Below are 21,443 nucleotides of genomic sequence, written 5' to 3' on the forward strand. Positions count from 1 at the left end.
TTCTGCAAGCGATCTGGGTGTTAACTTCATCGTATCTGTGTGACTCATCTAGAGAGGAAATAAAAATCATCACTTCTTAAAACTTTATCCAGGACTCCCTTCAAGAAGCAAGAGTTTGCCTGAGCACCCTGCAGAGGCCGATGATTTCAGACTTTCGCTGATAGCTAAACTTTATGGCCACAGTGGGTGAGGATGAACTCTGCCTCTGACCTGGATCCACAATTCAGAGTTTTCTTTTTAAAAAGAAAGAAATGCAGCTGCAATAATATTCAAGGGGGGGATCAGACTCGTTTCTCCCACTCTCTATTCATTTTGCAAAGGAAAATAAAGCTACTGAGGAGGAGGCCTCGCCTCTGTGCAGAGCAGAGTCCCACCAATGAGACGGGACGGCCGAGTTTCACCTCGGAAGCCCTTTAAGGGAAACTTAATAGTAAAGACTTCAATAACCTGTTTTCATTTGTCGTCTCTAACCATACACAGGATTAAAACTGATAACAGGAAACTTCGAAGACTGACGGGGGGTGCCCTTGAGCAGCACATAATGTATCTGGCAAATGAAAAGACAAATTTCACCGACTCATGTGCGTTGAGGGTAGTGGGAAAAATGGCAACTTCAGTTGTTACCTGAATTTATTTGAAATAACACACAAACAATAGACAAGACACATATAATACAGAGGAATACACAGTATAAATGCTTATTGCTAGCACGAGTTTCTTCCAAAGGCATGTAACAGAAAAAGAAATGAAAATTATCCCTTCACAATGAATATTGGAGATAATAAGAAAACTAATTTCTTAAAGCATATTTCTTTCAAGAAAGAAAACAAAACTCTGACATAACCCTACAATAGGAGTATATGACATTCATGTTGCACAGCTCTGGTATAGCTTGCAATTGCATCTCCACGTTCGGAAAAGAACAGCTTGAATTATGCATCTAGCAAAAAATATATATCTATATTTGGAGACAAACAAGGATGGCATAAATATCAAACATGGGGGGCAGGATGCAGAGAGGGCTGGGCTGGGAAGGGAGGGGAGAGGGGAGATGGAGAGAGCCTGAAGGGGGTGGCAGAGAGGGAGACAGAGAGCCCCACCATTCCAGGGGGAAGTTCTCCTGGGCAAGCCCATCTGACACGAGTGTGCATTGTTGAAGAGCACATTTGTGCAACTCATACTTGTGCCACTGGAGCTTGTGCAGGGGAACTTCCTGGCAAAGGGTGCTCCATGTGATGTAGTGGGAAGAGGCGCCTTTTGCATTAAATGTTTCAGGTTCTAGGCAGCTTTGGGCCAGCCAGTGAAGTACTTTGCTGAGCTTGCACACTTGAACTGGATCCTTGTGTGGAGCAAGAGGCTGCCTTGGTCTTCTTTTACGCCAAGCTCTCACCCCTTCTCATGACAACTTTCCAATGGCCAGGTTCCTTATTGACTAACTCTCAACCCTTCAGCTTAGAGGAGATGAACCTTTTCAGTGTCCAGAGTTTCTGTCTGAGTTTTTGACCCAGAGTGATTCATTTTGGGAGATCCATTTTTTGTAAAGATGCTGTAGCAAACATGGACAGCTGAGTACACACAGCTGTCTTTCAAAAGTCCAGAAAAAACCCTCCATCAACCAGTCAAAAATGCAACTTCTGCACTGGTGTTTCAACCGCCTCTGAATACCACCCTTGGGGACGTTCTGTGCTTTGGCCCAATTCCTGGTAAATTGTGTCCAAAAACTGCTGATATTTCTGTTTCATGATTGGCCACTACATTTCACATTTGTTCTATGTCTCATCCAGACATGATTTTGTCAGATGTGGGATGTTCCCACGGGGATAACATGCAAACGAATGTCTTTGAATTTGTTTTCTCCTTTATAAAGAACATGAGGCCTCCATCTTTCATCTGGAACAAAGGACTCCTGCCTTTGAAATCACCCCTGGCTGAATGAGGGTGTAAATCAGGAGACACCATTCCATGGGCTCAGTTGTGCCCTTTATGAAGGATCTGAATTCCCCACTTTTTGGAAAGGGTGGTTAACTTCTTCTCCATTGAAAAGTACATAGAGCTGAAGGAGGATGTTGGAAGAGTGACACTCTTTCTCACTTCCTGTTTCAGCTCTATGTGCTTTTCAAGGTTCACATTAACTCAGCTAGATCTGTGACCAGAAGACGAACCTTGGAGCAGCACCTTGGAGACGAACTAAGTTTGTTCTCGGTATGAGCTTTCGTGTGTGTTATGTACTGAGTTGAATAGGATCCAAACTGCAGCAGTCTGATTGGTCCTAGAACAATAGGATCCAAATTGCAGCAGTCTGATTGGTCCTAGAACAATAGGATTCAGAATGCAGCAGTCTGATTGGTCCAAGAACAATGCAGCAGTATGATTGGTTGGCAGGAACCACCCAATCATGCTCCAGATATAAGTGAATCCACAACCTGATTGGCTTACACTAGAATTCCAGAATTAACCAATCATGTGCAGCCCATTGTGTAAATAATGTATATAAAGCAGATACTTTGAGGGGACTTTCATTCATTCCTCCTCACCACTATGAGCTGAATAAAGAACATGAAATCACTTTGCGACTCTGAGTATATTTCAGTGTGCATGCACACTTCTTCAGATACACTGAAACAGAAGTCACCAGACCCTTATATATAGTGAGAGGGTGGGGAGGGGTATTACTCAGAAGGGTGGTGGGAATGGGTGATTGGTGAGTCGTCAACAGGTGTGGTAAACCTGTTGATGACTGTTAACGACTGCAATTGGTCATACAGGAAAAGCAAGGGGTGAGATGGCTAAAAATAGCTTTATCATGTATAATGAGATAAGAATCCAATGTCTCTATTCAGACCAGGTCTCTCCATGGTTTTAAGTTTGGTGATAAGTTGCAGTTCAGCAACAGAGAGGGGTGTGAGTTAATGAGTGGAGCCAACATTGCTGTCTGCCTCTTGGTTCAGCCCTTGTTCTGCAGTTGGCAGCCAGAAGCACAAACAGGTGAACTGAGTGGAGCCATTAGAAAAAGTGGCAAAATGATGACATTGTGGGCCTCTGTATGTGGATCCGGCCTCCTTGAGGGAAACCACACTGTTGCAGTGCCCACACCCTGGGCTGGTGCCACTGATGCTCACCTGGCAGCATCACCCAGCAGTCCCCTTCTGCATGCATTTATATCCTTATGCAACAGGAGCGATGTTGGTTTTGGGGAATAAAAAATAAGTAGATTTCTCATTCAAGTAGCACTGAGAGGCTGTGGCTGCAAAGGAGGTGACAGTCAAAACAGGGGCAGACTTTAGTCATCTTTCGTAATATGGCACCCTGTGGGAGGCCAAAATTTGGCACCCCCAGATGGATCTTCTAAATTTTGCGCCCCCTCGGCCCTAAATCTAGTGCTTCTCAAAGGCCGGTCACAAACTGCTGAATATCATTATGGAAGGAGCAGCAGCAGAGCATGTCCTTCCTTCACAAGAGGAGGGCTGGCAAGTGTACTTGGAATTGGTATGGTTAAGAGTCGCCATGACAAATCTAGGGATTGCCTCCTCCTTACTCAGCTTTTCTTTTTGGCAAGTTGGTCTTTAATAATAATAATAATAATAAATTGCAATTTCTCAAGTCAGACCACTGTTCTGCAGAACTATGGCCAAAGGATCTTTTTAATTTTTAATTTTTGCAAGGCTTCAGTCAAGAGTGAAAGTCACAGAAAGCCCAGGTCACTTGCCAGTGTTCCACCTTCCTACGTGAAACGAGGGCCTGCCTGCAAAGAAGTCAGAAAAAGGCAGGTGAACTGCAGAGGGAGGTTCCTCCTTGTTCCAGGGGCCAAATCAGCAACAGCCATTAATGGGGCTCCTTTCCCCACACATTAACATATCATATGGTGTGATGTCACCATGGTGTTTGTCTCCCAGCTGCTGCCACTGATTTGGGGGTGCTAGACAGAGCATGATGAAGGGGGGCAAAAAGGATGCAGAACATGGCTGACAGCAGCCCCTTGTCATTCAAGCCATTTAGCACTGCTCTGAATGGAGGGAGCTGTGAGGTTGCAGTTAACCTGCCGATTTGAACATTGAAACCTCAGATTCTGCTCAGGATTTGGAACTGCCCCCAGGGATGCAATGGGCTCATTTCCATTTTCCCACAGCTCCATTTGTGCAGATTCTGCCATGGGGTTCCAGGCATGCTCTTCCTCCTCACATTCGCTGCCCATCATCAGCTGCAACACTGATGGTAGAAATCCAGCTTGCAGCTGAAGAGGGTCCAGTTCCAGGAATCTGCTCCCTCATAACTCTACCTGGGAGCAAGTGGCTGAAGTGGCCCCTTTCTTCTCACCCAGCTCCTCCCTTTCTGTCTAGAAGAGCAGGTGTAAACACAACCAGCCTTTTTTTTTGGGGGGGGGGTGGTGGTGGTGGTTATACTGCAAGTGCGCTTTATGTCAGATCCAAAAGGGAAATGGTTTCCTTACGAAGACACACCTGCAGCTACAGAGAGAACCCAAAACTCCACCATCGTTTTCTCTGTTGGAGCACTGTGTTTTTGCAAGTTTCCCTGAAATGAGGAGGAATACAAACTCACTTGAGGAGAAAAGGATTATGCTTTCAAGAACGCACATTACAATCTCCAGTTAAGTTGCCCACCTCCAGCCTTGGGGCTTCTATTTCTGGTAAGTGGCGGCTTGCAGAGTTTTGGGTCCCCAAATGAATCCAGTTGCAGCGCCAACGTCATACAAGAATGGAGCAAATCAAGGACATGATGGTTGGGAAGGTCAGTTTAAAACAGGTTTTCTTTTCAGGAACATGATAGCGTGTGTTTACTTGCAATTTGTATAGTGGGAACATTTCTGAATGTTTTCTAACTGTACTATATTAAACGAGTGGTTTGTGGCCAGCAGTGGGGTGAAAACCCATCCAGCTTAATGGCAAGCCTGGTTGCAATGCTATTTAAAAAAGAAATCTGTGTCGTTGTTTTTTTAAAAATTCCTGAGTGCTAGTCCCCATAAAAGGAATACAGAGGGTCACTTGATGTACTGCAGTGATCGGCACATTGTCTTCTTACGAGTTCTTCTGAGGAACCTTTATCGTCACAGTCTTCACTTCGGAATATTCTCGCAGTCCACACTCTCCCCTAGAAAACAAATTAAATGTGCAAGATTTGTGACTAAACACCATTCCTCTCTACAAGTACCACACAGAGATGCTTATCAGAGTCTGGGTGATGCACCAACAAACAGGGATGGCCACCCCTCCCACACGATAAGGTAAGGAGGCAGATCCTGGGTGTCACTAAAGGAGGGAGAGTGAAAGACGAGAGATTTGACCTGAGAAATCCCTGTGTGTGATCCCCATTGAAATGAACGGGAGAGGCACGTGTAGAGCATCATAAGCCTCCATTCACTTCAGTGGTGCTTGCAGAGGAGAATATCCCTCTGCTCAACCAAGGAAATGCAGACTCAGTGCCCTCCATCCCCTGCTCTCCCCCACCCCAATTCCATTCTGGGGATACTGGCAGTGGTTTCCTTGGAGGAGGAATATAGAAGAAGAGAAGAAGAGTTTGGATTTGATATCCCGCCTTTCACTCCCCTTCAGGAGTCTCAAAGCGGCTCACAATCTCCTTTCCCTTCTTCCCCCACAACAAACACACTGTGAGGTGAGTGGGGCTGAGAGACTTCACAGAAGTGTGACTGGCCCAAGGTCACCCAGCAGCTGCATGTGGAGGAGCGGAGACACGAACCCGGTTTCCCAGATTACGTGACTACCGCTCTTAATCACTACACCACACTGGCAGTTCATGAAGCTTTTGCTTAGGGAGAAAAGGAACTGCTTCAACCACTGCTACAACCCTGTTTCCACTGGGTTGTTCAAGTGGTTCAAGGTCAAACACTGAACATAACAATCTCCCTGCCCCCATATACTTTGACCAAATTGAAGGCCATTTTGGTTGAGCTCTATCAGGCTTTAAAATGCCCAGGGTCAGTTACTGAAAGGTCAGTGTGGATCCAGACTAAGGGCTTGTTTGCATGACTGCCTTCTCCACATCCACCCCCACAGCATCACCTGGAGAGCCACCATTTCCCCCCTTCTGGTGGAGGCACCATCTGGACAGGAATGAGCCCCAAAGCCCTCACTGGAAGTGTTGCTTACATCTCTCTCCCATTGCCGGACATTTTGAATCCTCCAAAAGGACTCTGGGCATTTAAGGCGTTGTAACAATTTATCCTGTCGGAGGAAGAAAGAAAACACCTTGATTACAAAGTCTCCATGTTATCCCTCACCCCAGAAACAGACACCCCATTTTCCAGAGCAGGCACCCCCTGCCCCCAGCCCTCCTCCCTCCTCCTCACCAGACAGTTCCTGCTTGCATTGCGGAGGAAACGGTCAAGGCCTTGTTGATGTCATTGGTGAAGACGGCAGCAACAAGTCCAAAGTCTGAATTGTTGGCTCTTTCAATAACTTCATCCATGGTTTTAAACCGCAGGATTTCTTGAACAGGCCCAAAGATCTGCAACAGAAATGGAGTGGGCATTTGGGGTAAATTAAAATGGCCGGCAGTCACCATGAATGGGAGTCAAGTATGGATCTTGTTTAGATGCGCCCAGAAATGTTTGGCTCTTGTTCAGAAAAAATTGGATCTTGTTTAGAAATGGCACCACACCACCCCCACCCACCACTGAGATGCCTTCCTGGGCATCCAGCAAAGAGAATGGTAAGCTGGCACAGCTGGGTCAGGCAAACAAGGGGTGCTTCTGGGCTGCTGGGACTCTTGACCAGTGCTCATCCTGGCTGACCGCTGGTGCCCTGCCAGGGGGAAACTTCAGGAGCCTCTGTGAATAGGGTTTTTTCCTGGCAACATCCGACAAGGTCTTTGACCCAGAGTGTGGGGAAAAGAGGATGAGAGGAACCAATACCTCTTCCTTGGCAATGCGCATATCATCCGTTACATTGGAGAAGACTGTGGGTTCAATGAAGAATCCCTTCCTTCCCAGTCCTTTGCCTCCACATTCCAGCCGTGCGCCTTCAGCAATGCCACTCTGAATCAGTTCCAGGATCTTATTGTATTGTTTCTTATCAATCTTTAAAAAGAAAAAGAAGAAGGAAGGAAAGAGAAGATGAGCATAAGCAGGGCCCTGCAGAAACTGGGTGCGCCCAATACAAGACCATCTTTTCCAGTGTCCTTTTTTTCACAGCGGCCAACAAGATGTGCCTGGAATCACAGGATCATTGGCTGTGGACATAGATTGATCTGCAAAGCACAAACCGTCTTTATCAATTCCTCCTCTTCATTTCTTTGCCGTGACTGCCTGGCACCTGGAGATCTGCTCTCTTGGAATACTACACACTGAAGTTTACATGCATTGCATTGCTGTTATAGTGTTTTCGCCTGATCTCTTCCTCCCCTCCCTCTAGTTTCTAGAGTAGTTTAACAATCAATCTCTCTTCACAAGGAACTCTGGGAATTGTAGCTCTTCAGTGAGAACAAAGGTCCCCTAAGAACTCTCAGCACCCTTAACAAATGACAGCTTCCAGAATTCTTTGGGGGAAGCTATGAGTGTTTAAAGCGGGATCATAGCACTTTAAATGTATGGTGCTAATGTGGCCAGTGTTTTTCCAGGACTTGGCATGCACCGTAGAAATGCATTTAGTATCTGGGCCCTGGATACCTTCCCTTTACCTGTGGTCCTTGTTCTGTGGTGGGGTCAAAAGGACTCCCCACCACCCTCCTCTTGGCGCGCTCAACGCTCCTTCGAACAAACTCCTCGTAGATGGGCTCCTCCACGTAGATCCGGGAGCCGGCGGTGCAGCACTGGCCTTGGTTGAAAAAGACCCCTTGATGTGCCTGCTCCACTGCGTAATCCACTGCAAAAGCAAGAGAGCCACATGCTGAGGGACCATTCCCCACATCTGTGGCTCCTGAGCCCACGTCACACACATCCCTCCGAGCTGCAAATAATGCTGCTCAACTTCAAAGCAACAGAACAAAACTCCATTGCTGGGGTGGTGGGCAGACGTTTGAAAAGATCAAAACATCCACACACATGTTATTTGTGTATGCTGCCGTTACTGCAGATGATTCATTCTGTTTTACGTAGGGATTCCTGTAAGAGCAGGGCAGAGATCAAAAAGGTTTCGAGGGCCGTAAGAAAAAACCCACGGCGCTCTGCAGGAGGTCCTGGATGCTAGTTACGACAACAACGGATTAATTAATATTTTGGCCTGCATAATTCAGACTGTGTCAGATCATAAAAGCACTGGCAGACAACTCAGAACTCAGCCTGCTGTTGAAATGAAAACCCAGTAACTGGGAACCGGCAGCTTTTGTCCAAATATCATAAGAACGTAAAGACAGTCTGCTGGATCATACCAGAGGTCCATCGAGTCCAGCATCCGCTTCTCACAGTGGCCAAACTGATGCCTAGAGGAAGGACCTGTGAGCACAACAGCAACACTCCCCCCATTTCTGATTCCCAGCATCTAGCACTCAGAAGCATTCCTGCCTCTGACTGGGGAGGAAGAGCACAGATAACCCAGCCAGATGGGTAAAGGTAAAGGTAAAGGGACCCCGGACCATTAGGTCCAGTCATGGCCAACTTTGGGGTTGAGGTGCTCATCTCACTTTACTGGCTGAGGGAGCCGGCGTACAGCTTCCGGGTCATGTGCCCAGCATGACTAAGCTGCTTCTGGCAAACCAGAGCAGTGCATGGAAACGCCATTTACCTTCCCGCTGGAGTGGTACCTATTTATCTACTTGCACTTTGACGTGCTTTCGAACTGCTAGGTTGGCAGGAGCAGGGACCGAGCAATGGGAGCTCACCCCGTCGCGGGGATACGAACTGCCGACCTTCTGATCGGGAAGTCCTAGGCTCTGTGGTTTAACCCACAGCGCCACCCGCGTCCCTGATGGGCAGGGTATAAATATTATTATTATTATTATTATTATTATTATTATTATTAAATAAATTTGATAAACAAACAAACAAAATAGCCATCATAGCTAGTTGCTATTGATATCCTTCTTCTCCCCAAATTCTAATCTGCCCTTAAAGCCATCCTTCTCTCTTGTAGGAGTGAGTTCCACAGTTTAACTATGCGCTGTGTGAAGAACTGTTTATCTGTCCTGAATTTCCCAGTATTCAGCTTTGTTGGATGTCCTCAAGTGCCCTCATTATGAGAGAGGCAGAAAATCTTCCCTCTGTCCTCTTTATTTGTGCCGCTGCACTGTTTGAGATGGCCATGCTGCAAGATCTGGACTACCTCCATGCAGACTGAAGGTGTGGATATGTGAATAAATCATATTTCTTAAAGCTATGGCAGTCTTCTATTTTCCAAAGGAGCATAGATCTTGGGTGAATGCCTGGAACCTCCTGGAATCTCACTACCACTCAGCAAAGAGTGGCGATGGTGCCCAACTTTTACAACAATATATACACTTTTGGGGGGGATTCCCTGTATTTTTAAAAGTAGTATACACTTTCCCTGACATATACATTTCTGTACATCTGTACATCTTAATTGGTTGGAGGACTGCATCACGAAACTCAGAGAAGAGTTAATTTTGAAGGATAGCAGTGTTTTGGTTTGCGGGCTGTTTCAGAAAGTGAGAGTTATTTACATTACATTATTTGCATTAAAATGTGAACCTTACAAAACCCCTCCCTCGTCCTTACTTACAGTCGGCATCTGCAAAGATAATATTGGGGCTCTTCCCCCCAAGTTCCAGCGTCACCCTCTTTAAGTTACTCCTCCCAGCCGCTTCTTGGATCAACTTGCCAACCTGAAAAGATGAAGGAGAAAAGGCTTGAGAGATGGGCTCAGAGCAACAGGCAGCTCAAGGCTCTAGTGAAATGTCAGGGTCTGGCTGGACAATGAGGAGAGGCAGGGAGCTCCAGCCAGAGAACCCCCCCCCCCCGGGAAGCCTCAGAAGAGGAAGGCTCCAGGCCAGGGGGATGCTGGTGGGACACGGAAGAGAGGAGGGGGGAAATGGCTGAATACAGTGGTACCTTGGGTTACATATGCTTCAGGTTACATATGCTTCAGGTTACAGACTCTGCTAACCCAGAAATAGTACCTTGGGTTAAGAACTTTGCTTCAGGATGAGAACAGAAATTATGCTCCGGCGGCGCAGCAGCAGCAGAAGGCCCCATTAGCTAAAGTGGTGCTTCAGGTTAAGAACAGTTTCAGGTTAAGAACGGACCTCCGGAACGAATTAAGTACTTAATCTGAGGTACCACTGTACTGGACAAGCAACAGTTCTTAGAGAGAGGAAGAAGAGTGAAATATACTCAGAGTCGAGTGGATTTCATGCTCTTTATTCTGCTCATAGTGGTGAGGAGGAATGGAAGTTCCCCCAGAATGTCTGCTTTATATACATTATTTACACAATGGACCTCATGTGATTGGCTAATTATGGGATTCACCTGTAGACCAATCAGGTTGCGGATTCACTTCCACCTGGAGCTGGATTGGGTGGCTCCTGTGGACCAATCAGACTGCTGCATTCTGGACCCTATTGTTCTAGGACCAATCAGACTGCTGCATTCTGAATCCTATTGTCCTAGGACCAATCAGACTGCTGCCTTGTGGATCCTATTCAACTCAGTACATAACAAAGAGGATGAAAACACTGCAGACATAGGACAGACAGTTGGAGGTGGGGGCTGAGACTGCAACAGATCCATAGGAGCCTGCTGGTCCTACTGTATTCAGCTCCCCTCTTGTCTCCAAGGTCTCAGAGACTTTTGCATGTGGCCGAACAATGGGCCCAGAGGTTTCAAGGGGCCCCTCCCTGGTGGACTGCAGGGAAAACAGCCCAGATTGCCAGTTCTGGCTACTGCTTCACCGGGGCCAGTCTCACCTTAGGTTTTTCTGTTTGTATTCTGTTTCCTTGAATAAAGAATCAACTTTACTACTAGTCTCTGGGTCTCTGGGCTGACCTGCAGTTGAACCAGCCCTGACACGAGATGCAGGTGAAGATGCATAATTATGCTGACATAAGAAACAAAACATTTTGATTCCCAGAAGCAATGGGCAGATAAGAATGGAGGCAGACATATCAACCACGGGTCTAAGAAGGGACTGAAGTCATCCTGGTCTCTTTGCTCCATACAAGTTCACAGAGATTCCCTGCCTGCCCACACAGTCTAGACACTGGTTAGTCTTTTGACTGTGCGGTCCATGCGGGGAGATGGGCGTACTGCAAGCAGTCAGAATCAGTGCTCTGTGGTCTCCAACTTTTACTCAAATGTAGGACTGTGGGCTTATCCACACTTACCTTTTGCCCCACTCTTTCCAGGAAAACGTCTGTGCTTAAAACTCCAGGTATGAGCATTTTGTTTTGTTTTGCCCAGGAGCTTTCCCCACAAAAACCCGCTCTTTAGTGCTCAAGCAGAGCAAATGTCAATTTGAGTTTCTGGCAGTGGGTTTTCATGAGGAAAGCTCCAGAGCAAAAGAAAAGGGTGCTCAGACATTGAGCTTTTAAGTGTGGGCCATGCCTAGAAAAAGCAGGGGAAAGTTAAGAGTGGATAAACCCTGAGACATTTTGACTCTGAGGCAGACATTTTATATGGCAGCCAGCTGCCACACAATAATGGCAGGCAGCAAAAAGCCTCAGCAAAACCAAGCAGAGCTTGCAAGAGCCCTGTGCGCCTATGCAACATCTGCTGCATTGCACTGGAGCCTTTTCTAGGAGAGTTGGCCATATCTGCCTGTTATCCACTCGGTCATCCTTAATCATACACAAACCTGAGGTAACCACAACAACAACCTTGGCTGTAGGCTCAGCTGGGCATATAATGGAAGTCAAGAGTGCCAGCTTGGCCCTGCGCCAATGGGTGCCTGGGGCCATGGTGGCCCTGGTGCCAAATTTTGTGGGTGCCCAGCCCCTTCATGGGAAATTTTGTGGGTGCTCAGGCACTCAAGGCCCCAGGGAGCCAGCACCTATGATGGAGGTTAATATTGTTAACAACACAGAGAGAAGTGGGTGGTAGCATGACAGAGCATTAATGAGCCTTTTCTAAGGGACCAGGTGGCATCTGCCAGCGTATCAAAAAAGGCATTCCACTACAAGCCAACGCTCATGGATAGATGACGGACCTCAACACTGCTTTGTTGCTGTCCACACCCTTGAACATGTTCAGATTTTTGCCAAAAGCACACGTGCAAAATCAACAAGAGTGGGCAACAGAGCTGAACATAAGAAGTGCCTGCTGGGTCAAGCCATTGGCCAATCTAGTCCAACATCCTGTTCTCACAGTGGCCAACCAGAGGCCTACAGTCAGGCCATGAGCAGGACTTGAGCGCAGCAGCCCTCTCCCCTCCTGTGATATGAAATGGTCTGGCTTACCAACAGTTGTTTCTTCTTTCCCATCATCACTTGACAATGGGAAATGTGGTAAAAATGACAGCATAAGATGGAGCAAATGCAAAGCAGAGGCAATCTAGCCAAACAGGGCAGCTGGGAGGACAGAGAAGCCCAGTTCCTGGGAAGATCTCCTGTGCAAGCCCCGTTGACCTCAGCAAAGTTTCAAGTAGACCCTTATGATGCTTCACTTTAGAGAAAAGGCTACACCTTCAGACTTTTCCTTCAGAACTGACTCCATTCGGATGCTTTTGGCCTGAGACATTCTGATGGTTGGAGGCAACATATCCCAAGAACACCAAATCATTGTGGGATACAGTGGTACCTCGGGTTACATACACTTCAGGTTACATACGCTTCAGGTTACAGACTCCACTAACCCAGAAATAGTACCTCAGGTTAAGTACCTTGCTTCAGGATAAGAACAGAAATCGTGCTCCAGCAGCGCGGCGGCAGAAGGAGGCCCCATTAGCTAAAGTGGTGCTTCAGGTTAAGAACAGTTTCAGGTTAAGAATGGACCTCCGGAACGAATTAAGTACTTAACCTGAGGTACCACTGTATTTACAATGCAGGCAAACCGACAATGCATGTTTGCTAGACAGGCACACGATAGGAGCTGAAGCTCACAGAGTTTTCCTGTAAGTTTGCTAGAGAGAGCTCTGTGAGAGACACTCCCACTATGCCCAGCCAGAAGTAGGGCAAAGCCGTATATAATCTACTTACCTGACTGGGCAATTTGTCTTTGCTCTCTGCTCTTTTGCCTCTCTTCACTTTTACTCTTTATCTCAAGCTATAAATGTGAAAAACAATCTGCCATGTCTGACCTCCAATGATCAGACTCCATCTTAAGCTAGACCTAAGCATTCCTATGTAACAGAATTACCATTTTAAGCTTGCCTGAACAAAGCTGCTGTATCTGTTACTTCTCAACAAGTATTCTGAGTGAGCAAAATGTTTTTTACCTTTTACAAGACTGTTTATGTGATTGTTGTTTTAAGGGAGAGAAAAGGAGAAACCAGTCTGCCTTAAAGCATAGATAAAGGGACCCCTGACCATTAGGTCCGGTCGTGAGCGACTCTGGGGTTGCGGCGCTCATCTCGCTTTACTGGCCGAGGGAGCCGGCGTACAGCTTCCGGGTCATGTGGCCAGCATGACTAAACCACTTCTGGCGAACCAGAGCAGTGCATGGAAACGCCGTTTACCTTCCCACCGGAGCGGTACCTATTTATCTACTTGCACTTTGACGTGCTTTTGAACTGCTAGGTTGGCAGGAGCAGGGACCGAGCAATGGGAGCTCACCCCGACCTTCTGATCGGCAAGTCCTAGGCTCTGTGGTTTAACCCACAGTGCCACCCGCGTCCTGCCTTAAAGCATACTGGTTACTTAAACTAAAAGGCTAAAACTGGTCAATCTAAGCTTCCCTTTTAAGTTGCAAAGAGATGCACTCTGCTAAAACGTGAGGAAGGAAGGATAACATCTAATAAATACACCCTCTCCTAACATCTATACACATCCCTACAATCATCACAGTGGCAAACACCAAGCAATAAATCAAAGAACTAGCAATCTGTTGCTCCTTCGGTCTGCAACCTCATCCTGTCAACTGTTTCTATTTTTATTTATAAAATACCTCAGTTTCTTCCCCAGCCGTTCAAAACCACTAAACGCTCAATGTGACACACAACGAAATCTAAACCAATCACATTTTCAGATCACAACTAAAAACTCAATGAATGAAAAGCCAGCCAAGAGCAGTTGTGCAGCAAAACAATCCAGAGATGCTGCAAAGCCAACAAGAGGAAGCCCCAAACACCTTTGCAAAGAGGGAGATTTCCCCCTGTCCGGGAAGGGAATTGTATGAAGAGGGAGGCAACTTTGTTTTCCCAGGGAAGGAGCTCCTCAGAGTGGCTGCCACAGTAAATTGAGGGTGGGGATCTGATATCACCTGAATTATAGGACTACGTAATAGGAAAGTGCACAGATCAAAGCCTCTCTAGATATAAGCTTAATGAGTGTTGCAGTTCATCTGGGAGAATACTATGTGCTCTAACTCCAATGCTATTCCTCTCCTCTCTTGAATGACTACTCACTAACTATTTGATTATTCCGTATTTTTACCCTGGGCAGGGGCGAGGGAAGCTTTGCAGAGAGAAAAGGCAGTTCTTTCCAGTTTTCAATTTGGAAAGGGTTGCAAAGGGAGGTGTGTGTTGGCTTTTATGTCTTCTGCACTGCTCACTTGCTTCCTCCTTCCCATCTCTTGGCACTCCCAATGAACTCCCCACAGACAGCCGGTGCAGCCCAGGAAGGGAATGCCAGGGGAAAGGTTTCTCCCCCATAGACAGTGGAGCCAAGACGTTTCATCAACAGGAATGTTGGCACCAGCATCCTCCACTCCTCAATCCCCACTTGGAATAGGTTGTGAGACAGTGGCTGGAGGGGAGGATCATTCTCTGCATAACCCAAGAGGGACCAGAACTCTGTGTGCCACAAGGACCTGCAACAATATAATCTCTGTTGGTGGCAAGGAAAAAATAGGTATATATACATTTATAGGTATAGGGACATGATTTAAAATTCGGATGGTATGCATGTCTTTGGTATGGGAAGGCAAAAATCTATAAGAGTTTTATGAATCACATTCTTAGGAAGAATCTGTATAGAGTTTGGGAGAAACATAAAAATATGTTGGAAAGAAAAACACCTTTATTTATGGCTATCTCCCATCGGAGCAATTACAATTAAGAGAGTTAATGTGGATATACAGTGGTACCTCGGGTTAAGTACTTAATTCGTCCTGGAGGTCCGTTCTTAACCTGAAACTGTTCTTAACCTGAGGTACCATTTTAGCTAATGGGGCCTCCCGCTGCCACTGTGCCACTGCTGCACAATGTCTGGTCTCATCCTGAAACAAAGTTCTTAACCCGAGGTACTATTTCTGGGTTAGCGGAGTCTGTAACCTGAAGCGTTTGTAACCCGAGGTACCACTGTACAATAGGCGACTGTAACTGTAGACAGTGGGTGACTGTTCCCTGTAACTGCTGGAATTTACATTGGGGAACCCAAACTGAAATCAATGGAAAACTTAAGGAACCAAGTTATTGCTTGCTTGCAATATCACCAGTTACATGATACGTTTAAATTAGATAGAAAGAATTGATTTTTGGACCAAAGTTCACAATTTGAAATGGAACTCTTGCAAAATAAGGATAAACCTTTGTCTAAAATGTATCATCTTCTATTAGAATGGGAAACAAAAGACGAGCTTGTTAAAACTTCAATGACACACCGGGCAAATGATATAGAACACAATATAGATCTCAACCTCTGGAAGAAACTCTGGAAAAGCAACCTGAAATTTACAGCATGCTATTCATTGAAAGAGAACTACTTGAAAATGATTCATAGATGGTATTTAACTCTGAGTAGGTTGGCTAAGATTTATAAGACAGAATCAGATAAGTGTTGGAAGAGTAAAGAAGTAGAGGGAACGTTCTTCCACATGTGGTAGACATGTAAAAAGGTAAAAGGGTATTGGGAAATGATTTATAATGAATTGAAAAAAATGTTCAAAATTACGTACCTCCCCCAAAAAACATAGTTCTTTTTGCTGGGGATAACCCAGAATGAAATTCCCAGATGTCAGAAAAGGTTACTTACGTATGCAACAACTGTGGCCTGTGTTTTGTTCGCCCAAAAATGGAAAGTGAGCGAGGTCCCAACTAAAGAGGATTGGCAACTTAAGTCGAAAGCATATGCACAACTTGCAGATTTAACATATAGAATAAGAGAGCAAGGAGAACATACATTTCAAGAAGATTGGAAAACGCTTATTGAATATCTGGAAAATAACTGTACAGCTGAAAACACTGACAGCATTAAGATAAATTCAACAGAGTAAATAATTTTTAATGGATGTAAAAGTGAAAAATTTATTTGAATGGTTATAGTAATATATGGAAGGATGTATGATATGTAAAATGAACCATGGAAAGAGAGGAAGGGAAGCCACTGGATATTTTAGAGTTTGTAAAATGCTTATTTGAAATTGTAAGACAGAAAATGTAATATAAATTATTACAAAAAAGGAGGAAAATGGATATAAAAAGAGATTTCCTGGATGCCGGGATACAAGTTTGGGGCAAGTACTCTTTGGCAAGAGAACCCCATTAGAGATTTTAAAATCACAAATTATGCTGCAAAGTGAAGCGTGGAAATATAGGCTATTCGACTTTTAAAATATGCCCTTGTGAGTTCCAAAACTTCTCTTTTAGCATAGAAAAGACCACACATTTTGTAAGTTAAAAATTGTTTACTTACAAACTTTCCAAAGGTCAGATTCATGTGCTTTTTCATACATCAATCAATAAAATGTGGGCTAGCTACAGTGGTAAAAGTTCCTAAATTATTGGTATAGGAACTCAACCTTGTTAGAGCCACGTGGTCTGAGCTTGGTGCAACCAGCTCAGACCTCTTTACACACTGAGCTTCTCAGGTAGACAGAAGTTTACCTTTCTCTCAATGTATTGGGGAGTGACCTAGTTAAGCCTAGCAGGACAGCTTACTCTATAGTATTAACCCCTTAATGCATTAATTAGACTTAAAATATTGGACAAATTTTGCTTAAAATAGATATATAGATATATAACCTTCTGTCCTCTATAAAAATGTGATTTTTTTGAAAGTTCTGCTTGGGTCACTCACAAGGGGCAAATGTCTTGCTTTTTTTTGGCAGGGGTGGGGAAAGGAAGTCAAAGGGGATTTTGTGTTTATGTTTTTATTTCACTTGTATATGTAAAATAGAAAATGCAAAAATAAAATTTAAAAAATGTCTTTCATTTTTCTTTTGTCTTCTCAATTACTAAATAATAATCCAGTTAATTTAAAGTACATTGAAAGGGTCAAATAGCTTAGACTTGTTCTCTGTGATTATTCATGTACTGCTCTTCACTGGATGTACCATATTTTTTGCTCGATAAGACTCACTTTTTTGCACCTAAAAAGTAAGGGGAAATGTGTGTGCGTCTTATGGAGCGAATGCAGGCTGTGCAGCTATCACAGAAGCCAGAGCAGCAAGAGGGATTGCTGCTTTCACTGTGCGGCAATCCCTCTTGCTGTTCTGGCTTCTGAGATTCAGAATATTTTTTTTCTTGTTTTCCTCCTCCAAAAACTTGTGGTCTGGTGCGTCTTATAGAGCGAAAAATATGGTAATTTGTTTTTAATTTGCTTTCTGGTGTGTGTGTTTTATTTTAAGTAGTCTGTTTTGGAGTTGCTTAAGGGGTTGTTTTGTGGCTGAAAGGAAGGTTAAGTATCAAAACAAACATAAACTGCAAACAAGGATCTTGCAGGTATGAGAATATTCTCAGGTTCCTCTGTCAAAGCCTAACTCCCCATGCAAAGTACACCCACACACACACTGATTCTGCAGATGTGGGGTTGTTTGCTGCACAAACACAGCACCTGGCTGCAGATTGGCATGGAGAAGAGTAAGCTGTGCTTGTCAGTCCTTGGCACACCCCAGAAGAACCTCCTTGGCCCAGATGAGCCAACCCAGCAGCACAGAGAGATGCACGGGTCTGGCAGGTCCTCTCAGCTCAGTCCATATCACAGCTGCATTTCAGGGCAGGGTCAGGTGTTGGTCATCTTTGATAGCATGGTGCCCTGAGTGAGGCCAAAATTTGGCGTCCCCAAATGGATCTTCTCAGTGATGGATCTTCTCAATTTTTGCCCCCTTGGTTCCATGTTCTATGTGGGGTGCACCACCCTAAAACCAGCCCTGTCTCAGGGATCAGCTTTCAGGACTCCCCCAAGCTACCAGGGCTTACAAATGGCACAGAAGGCCTGTGTGAAGAAGACCTTGCATTGCTTTATGACTGGGTCACATTCACTCCATTTTTGATTTTTGTGTCGTCTTCCCACCTTGCTGGTGACCCAAAACATTTCAGTGTCCAGAGTGACAAGTCCAAATGGCACCTCTTGCCTTCATCAGGAAAGTCCTCCATAAGTCCCAGTGGTGCTGGTACAGCAGGGCCGGCCTATCCATGAGGCAGACTGAGGCAGCCGCCTCAGAGGGCAGAATCCAAGGGGCACCTCTGTGGGCACCCCACCATCGCTGCCACCAGAGAAGCAAGGAGAAGCATCTGGAGTGACTTCTGGCTTCCGGTGAGATCTTGCCAGAACCTGGAAGCTGCATCAGGGGTGGCAAGGAGAGGTGACACACAGTGTGTGCACATAGCAGTACCCTCCCACTTCACTTCAGGTGGTGAAACAGGACAGGCCACCTTGTAGCGTAGAATTCCTGGTGGACTCTTTGCCCTATGGCTCCATTCGGCCTGTTTCCTCTTAATGCAGAGGTAGCCAGCCTTGGTGCCGTCTGGATTTTGTTGGATCACAGCTCCCATTGCCCCCGACCATTGGCCATGCTGGCTGCTGCGGCTGCTGGGAGTTGTAGTCCAGCAACATGTCAAGGGCACCTGGGGGAAAGTTGGTCTAGGCTATGAGCAATGATACCAATGACCATTTTAATCTGAAATGTAGCATTTATTCAGCACAGAACAGAGGCGGGGAAGATTTGTGGGCTCCGTGCCACTTCTGCTTTCAACAGGGCCAGTCCAATTTCCCCTGCCCCTCCACAAGTTTTGGAATCTGAGTGTTCTTCTGAGAACTTTTGAGAGAAACCAAAGAAGTTCAGTAAAAATGAGCAAAATGTCTCGCAGGGTTGATCTGGAAGGTCCTTGCAGGCCTTTAGTGCAAATCCTCTTGGATGAGAAGGGAGAGCTGACACAACAGGGTCTGGATCCTGCAGCATGAAATCCATCTCATTTGGGGGGGGGGTGTCACCTGCTGAGCAAGACAGGATCAGTGGTAATACAGCTGTTAGCTGCAAACATTTGCTTGGCATGACTCAATCCTGGACTCTCCTGTAGTTTGCTTTGATGGCCTCGCCCGGTATCTTGTTGACTAATGATGAGCTCATGCTTTGTTAAACTCACAGCATAAAGAAAACACCCGAGTTGCAAGCAAATCAGGCAAGATGCTTCCTTGGGCTTTTGACTGAAGTTGTTCAACCTAAAGATCTTTGAGCCCAAAGCGCTCCCTCTCCCCCACTGATCTCCCTCTCTCATTAAACTGGGGATCTAACTTGTTTGCTTGGGTGTGTTCGTTGCATCAACCAAATCTTCATCTTTCCTCTCACTCATACAGACTTCAGTATGTTGGAACAAATGTCAGATGTTTCATTATCTTCAGTTTCTGCCTGGGAGACACCATATGGAGACAACAATGTGGTCAGCTTGGAACAGAAGTAACCACTATGGCTGATTTTACCTAGAATGCAGCAAATTTGTAGCCCACTTCACAGCCAAGGAAAAAGGCTTGTGAGCTTCCCTAAACATCATCCAGCGACTGACCGCTGTCTCAGGTTATTCATGCTTTGCCCCAGGCCCCTTTCCGTGTATAAGAATTGTCTTGGTGGAGGAGATCAAGGTTAGTCTAATCCAACAGAGTCTAATCCTGATATATGCACAAACAAGGCATGGGAAGAAGGCCCCATCCACTGGTTTTGCGCCTGGTGTCAGGTATAATCTGAGGAGCACTGCCTTGGCACATGGAGGTTCTGCTTAGCTACCATGACTTACAGCAGCCTTTACTGCCAAATGTTTGGACTGCAACTCCCATCAGCCACAGCTATTGATAGACCAATCCTCTTCCATTAATGTCTCCAATTTGTTTCTACAGCCATCTAGGCTTGGAACAGGACAAACACTGAAGGAGCAAAGAGAAGGAAGGAGGGATCCAGAGTTGAAAGCAACGTGATGCTGAGATGCTGGTAAAAGACTCTCCTGCTCCACATATTCCCCAGATGACTTTGAGGCATCTGGCTATTGGGACTGGCATAGAGCCCCACCCAGACACTTCTAAAGTTGTACCCAGACCTGAGATTCCATTTGGTTTGTTGCCTAAGGGCTCACTGACATTACATTGCCTATATTCTGCTTTCTCTTCATCCTTGATAACTGGATGCTCATTTAACAAGGGGCAGAGAGGTAGGAAGGCAGGTGAAGCCATACAGGGGATGAAAACACTCAAGCAGCTCCAGAAATACCACTTCCTGTTCACTTCCCAAGGCCAACGCGATAGCACCCCAGAGCTAAGTGTTTGCTTGGAAGTAGGGGAAAGAGATTTTTGGAGATGCTGGTGAAGCAGTAAAGATCTCCAAGGACGTGCTCTGTGGGGAGCTGGCTTCAGGCACCAGGCCCATTGGCAGGCCAACATGACATGGAGGATGGCAACATTGATCGTGCCATGTGCCATGCAGATAACCGCAGCACCTGGAGATAATCAGTCTGATTGTGTATCCACAGCAGTGACCAAAGGAGGAATGACCTCTGGGAGGAGCACAGAAAGAAAAAATCCCATGGTGCATTTGCACAGGCACAACCAGACGCCTTCATCTGCCCCAGTTGCAAAAAACCATGTCTCTCCCACATCCGTCTCTACAGCCACAGCCACAGCAGGCCATACTAGCCATTTGGGCTAGCAGCCACTGAGAGCGTTATGCTCCATGGATTGGTCCAATTCCCTTTTAGAAAAAAAGTCCAAGTTGGTAGCCATTGTACACCTTGCAAGAGTGAATGTCATCATTTAACTCTGAGATGTGCAGAGAAGTCCCTCCTTTAGACTGTCCCGAATCTTCCACCATTCAGCTTCATGGAACGATCCCATTTAGTTCTTGCACTATGGAGAGAAGGAGAAAAACGTCCTTCTTTCTCCACACCCGTTTCTTCTACTTCTGAGGGCTCTGTGACTGATCTGAGGCTCAGCGGGGGGGGGGGGGGGAATCATGGAGTGCGGAGCACACATTTTGCTTTGCTTTCTCCCAAAGGCAGCCTTTGGGCCTCAGCCTTGGTGCTTACAGAAACCCAGCGTTTTTGCAGAGCTGTCCCTAATGAGCCATGGCAGCATGAAACACAAGCGATGGGGGATTGTGCAGAGAAGCGATCCATGACGGGCGGGTTTGTGTAAGAAGTTGCCTGCCTGCAGGCTGGGGGGGACCGTCACCCCACTGCATCCCCACCTGGGAGAGGTGAGCCGTGAATGGGAAAAGAGGCGGG

The 21,443-nt window shown here is 45.9% G+C and overlaps 1 protein-coding gene across 1 annotated transcript in view; it reads right to left on the bottom strand.

Moving 5' to 3' along the window:
• Nucleotides 1-590: 590 nt before the first annotated feature.
• Nucleotides 591-21,443, bottom strand: part of ALDH1A2 (aldehyde dehydrogenase 1 family member A2) — a 73,714-nt gene continuing 52,861 nt past the window's right edge. The window contains exons 9-15 of the mRNA XM_083475847.1: nucleotides 9,648-9,750; nucleotides 7,651-7,835; nucleotides 6,887-7,051; nucleotides 6,323-6,480; nucleotides 6,123-6,197; nucleotides 2,567-5,106; nucleotides 591-2,028 (exon numbers count right to left, since the gene is read on the bottom strand). Of these exons, the coding sequence (XP_083331973.1) occupies nucleotides 5,034-5,106; nucleotides 6,123-6,197; nucleotides 6,323-6,480; nucleotides 6,887-7,051; nucleotides 7,651-7,835; nucleotides 9,648-9,750 (759 nt within the window). The 3' untranslated portion in view covers nucleotides 591-2,028; nucleotides 2,567-5,033. The remainder of the gene's footprint in view (nucleotides 2,029-2,566; nucleotides 5,107-6,122; nucleotides 6,198-6,322; nucleotides 6,481-6,886; nucleotides 7,052-7,650; nucleotides 7,836-9,647; nucleotides 9,751-21,443) is intronic.

This window comes from Podarcis liolepis (genome assembly GCF_965112155.1).
Source record: "Podarcis liolepis genome assembly, chromosome: 14".
NCBI classification, from domain to species: domain Eukaryota; kingdom Metazoa; phylum Chordata; class Lepidosauria; order Squamata; family Lacertidae; genus Podarcis; species Podarcis liolepis.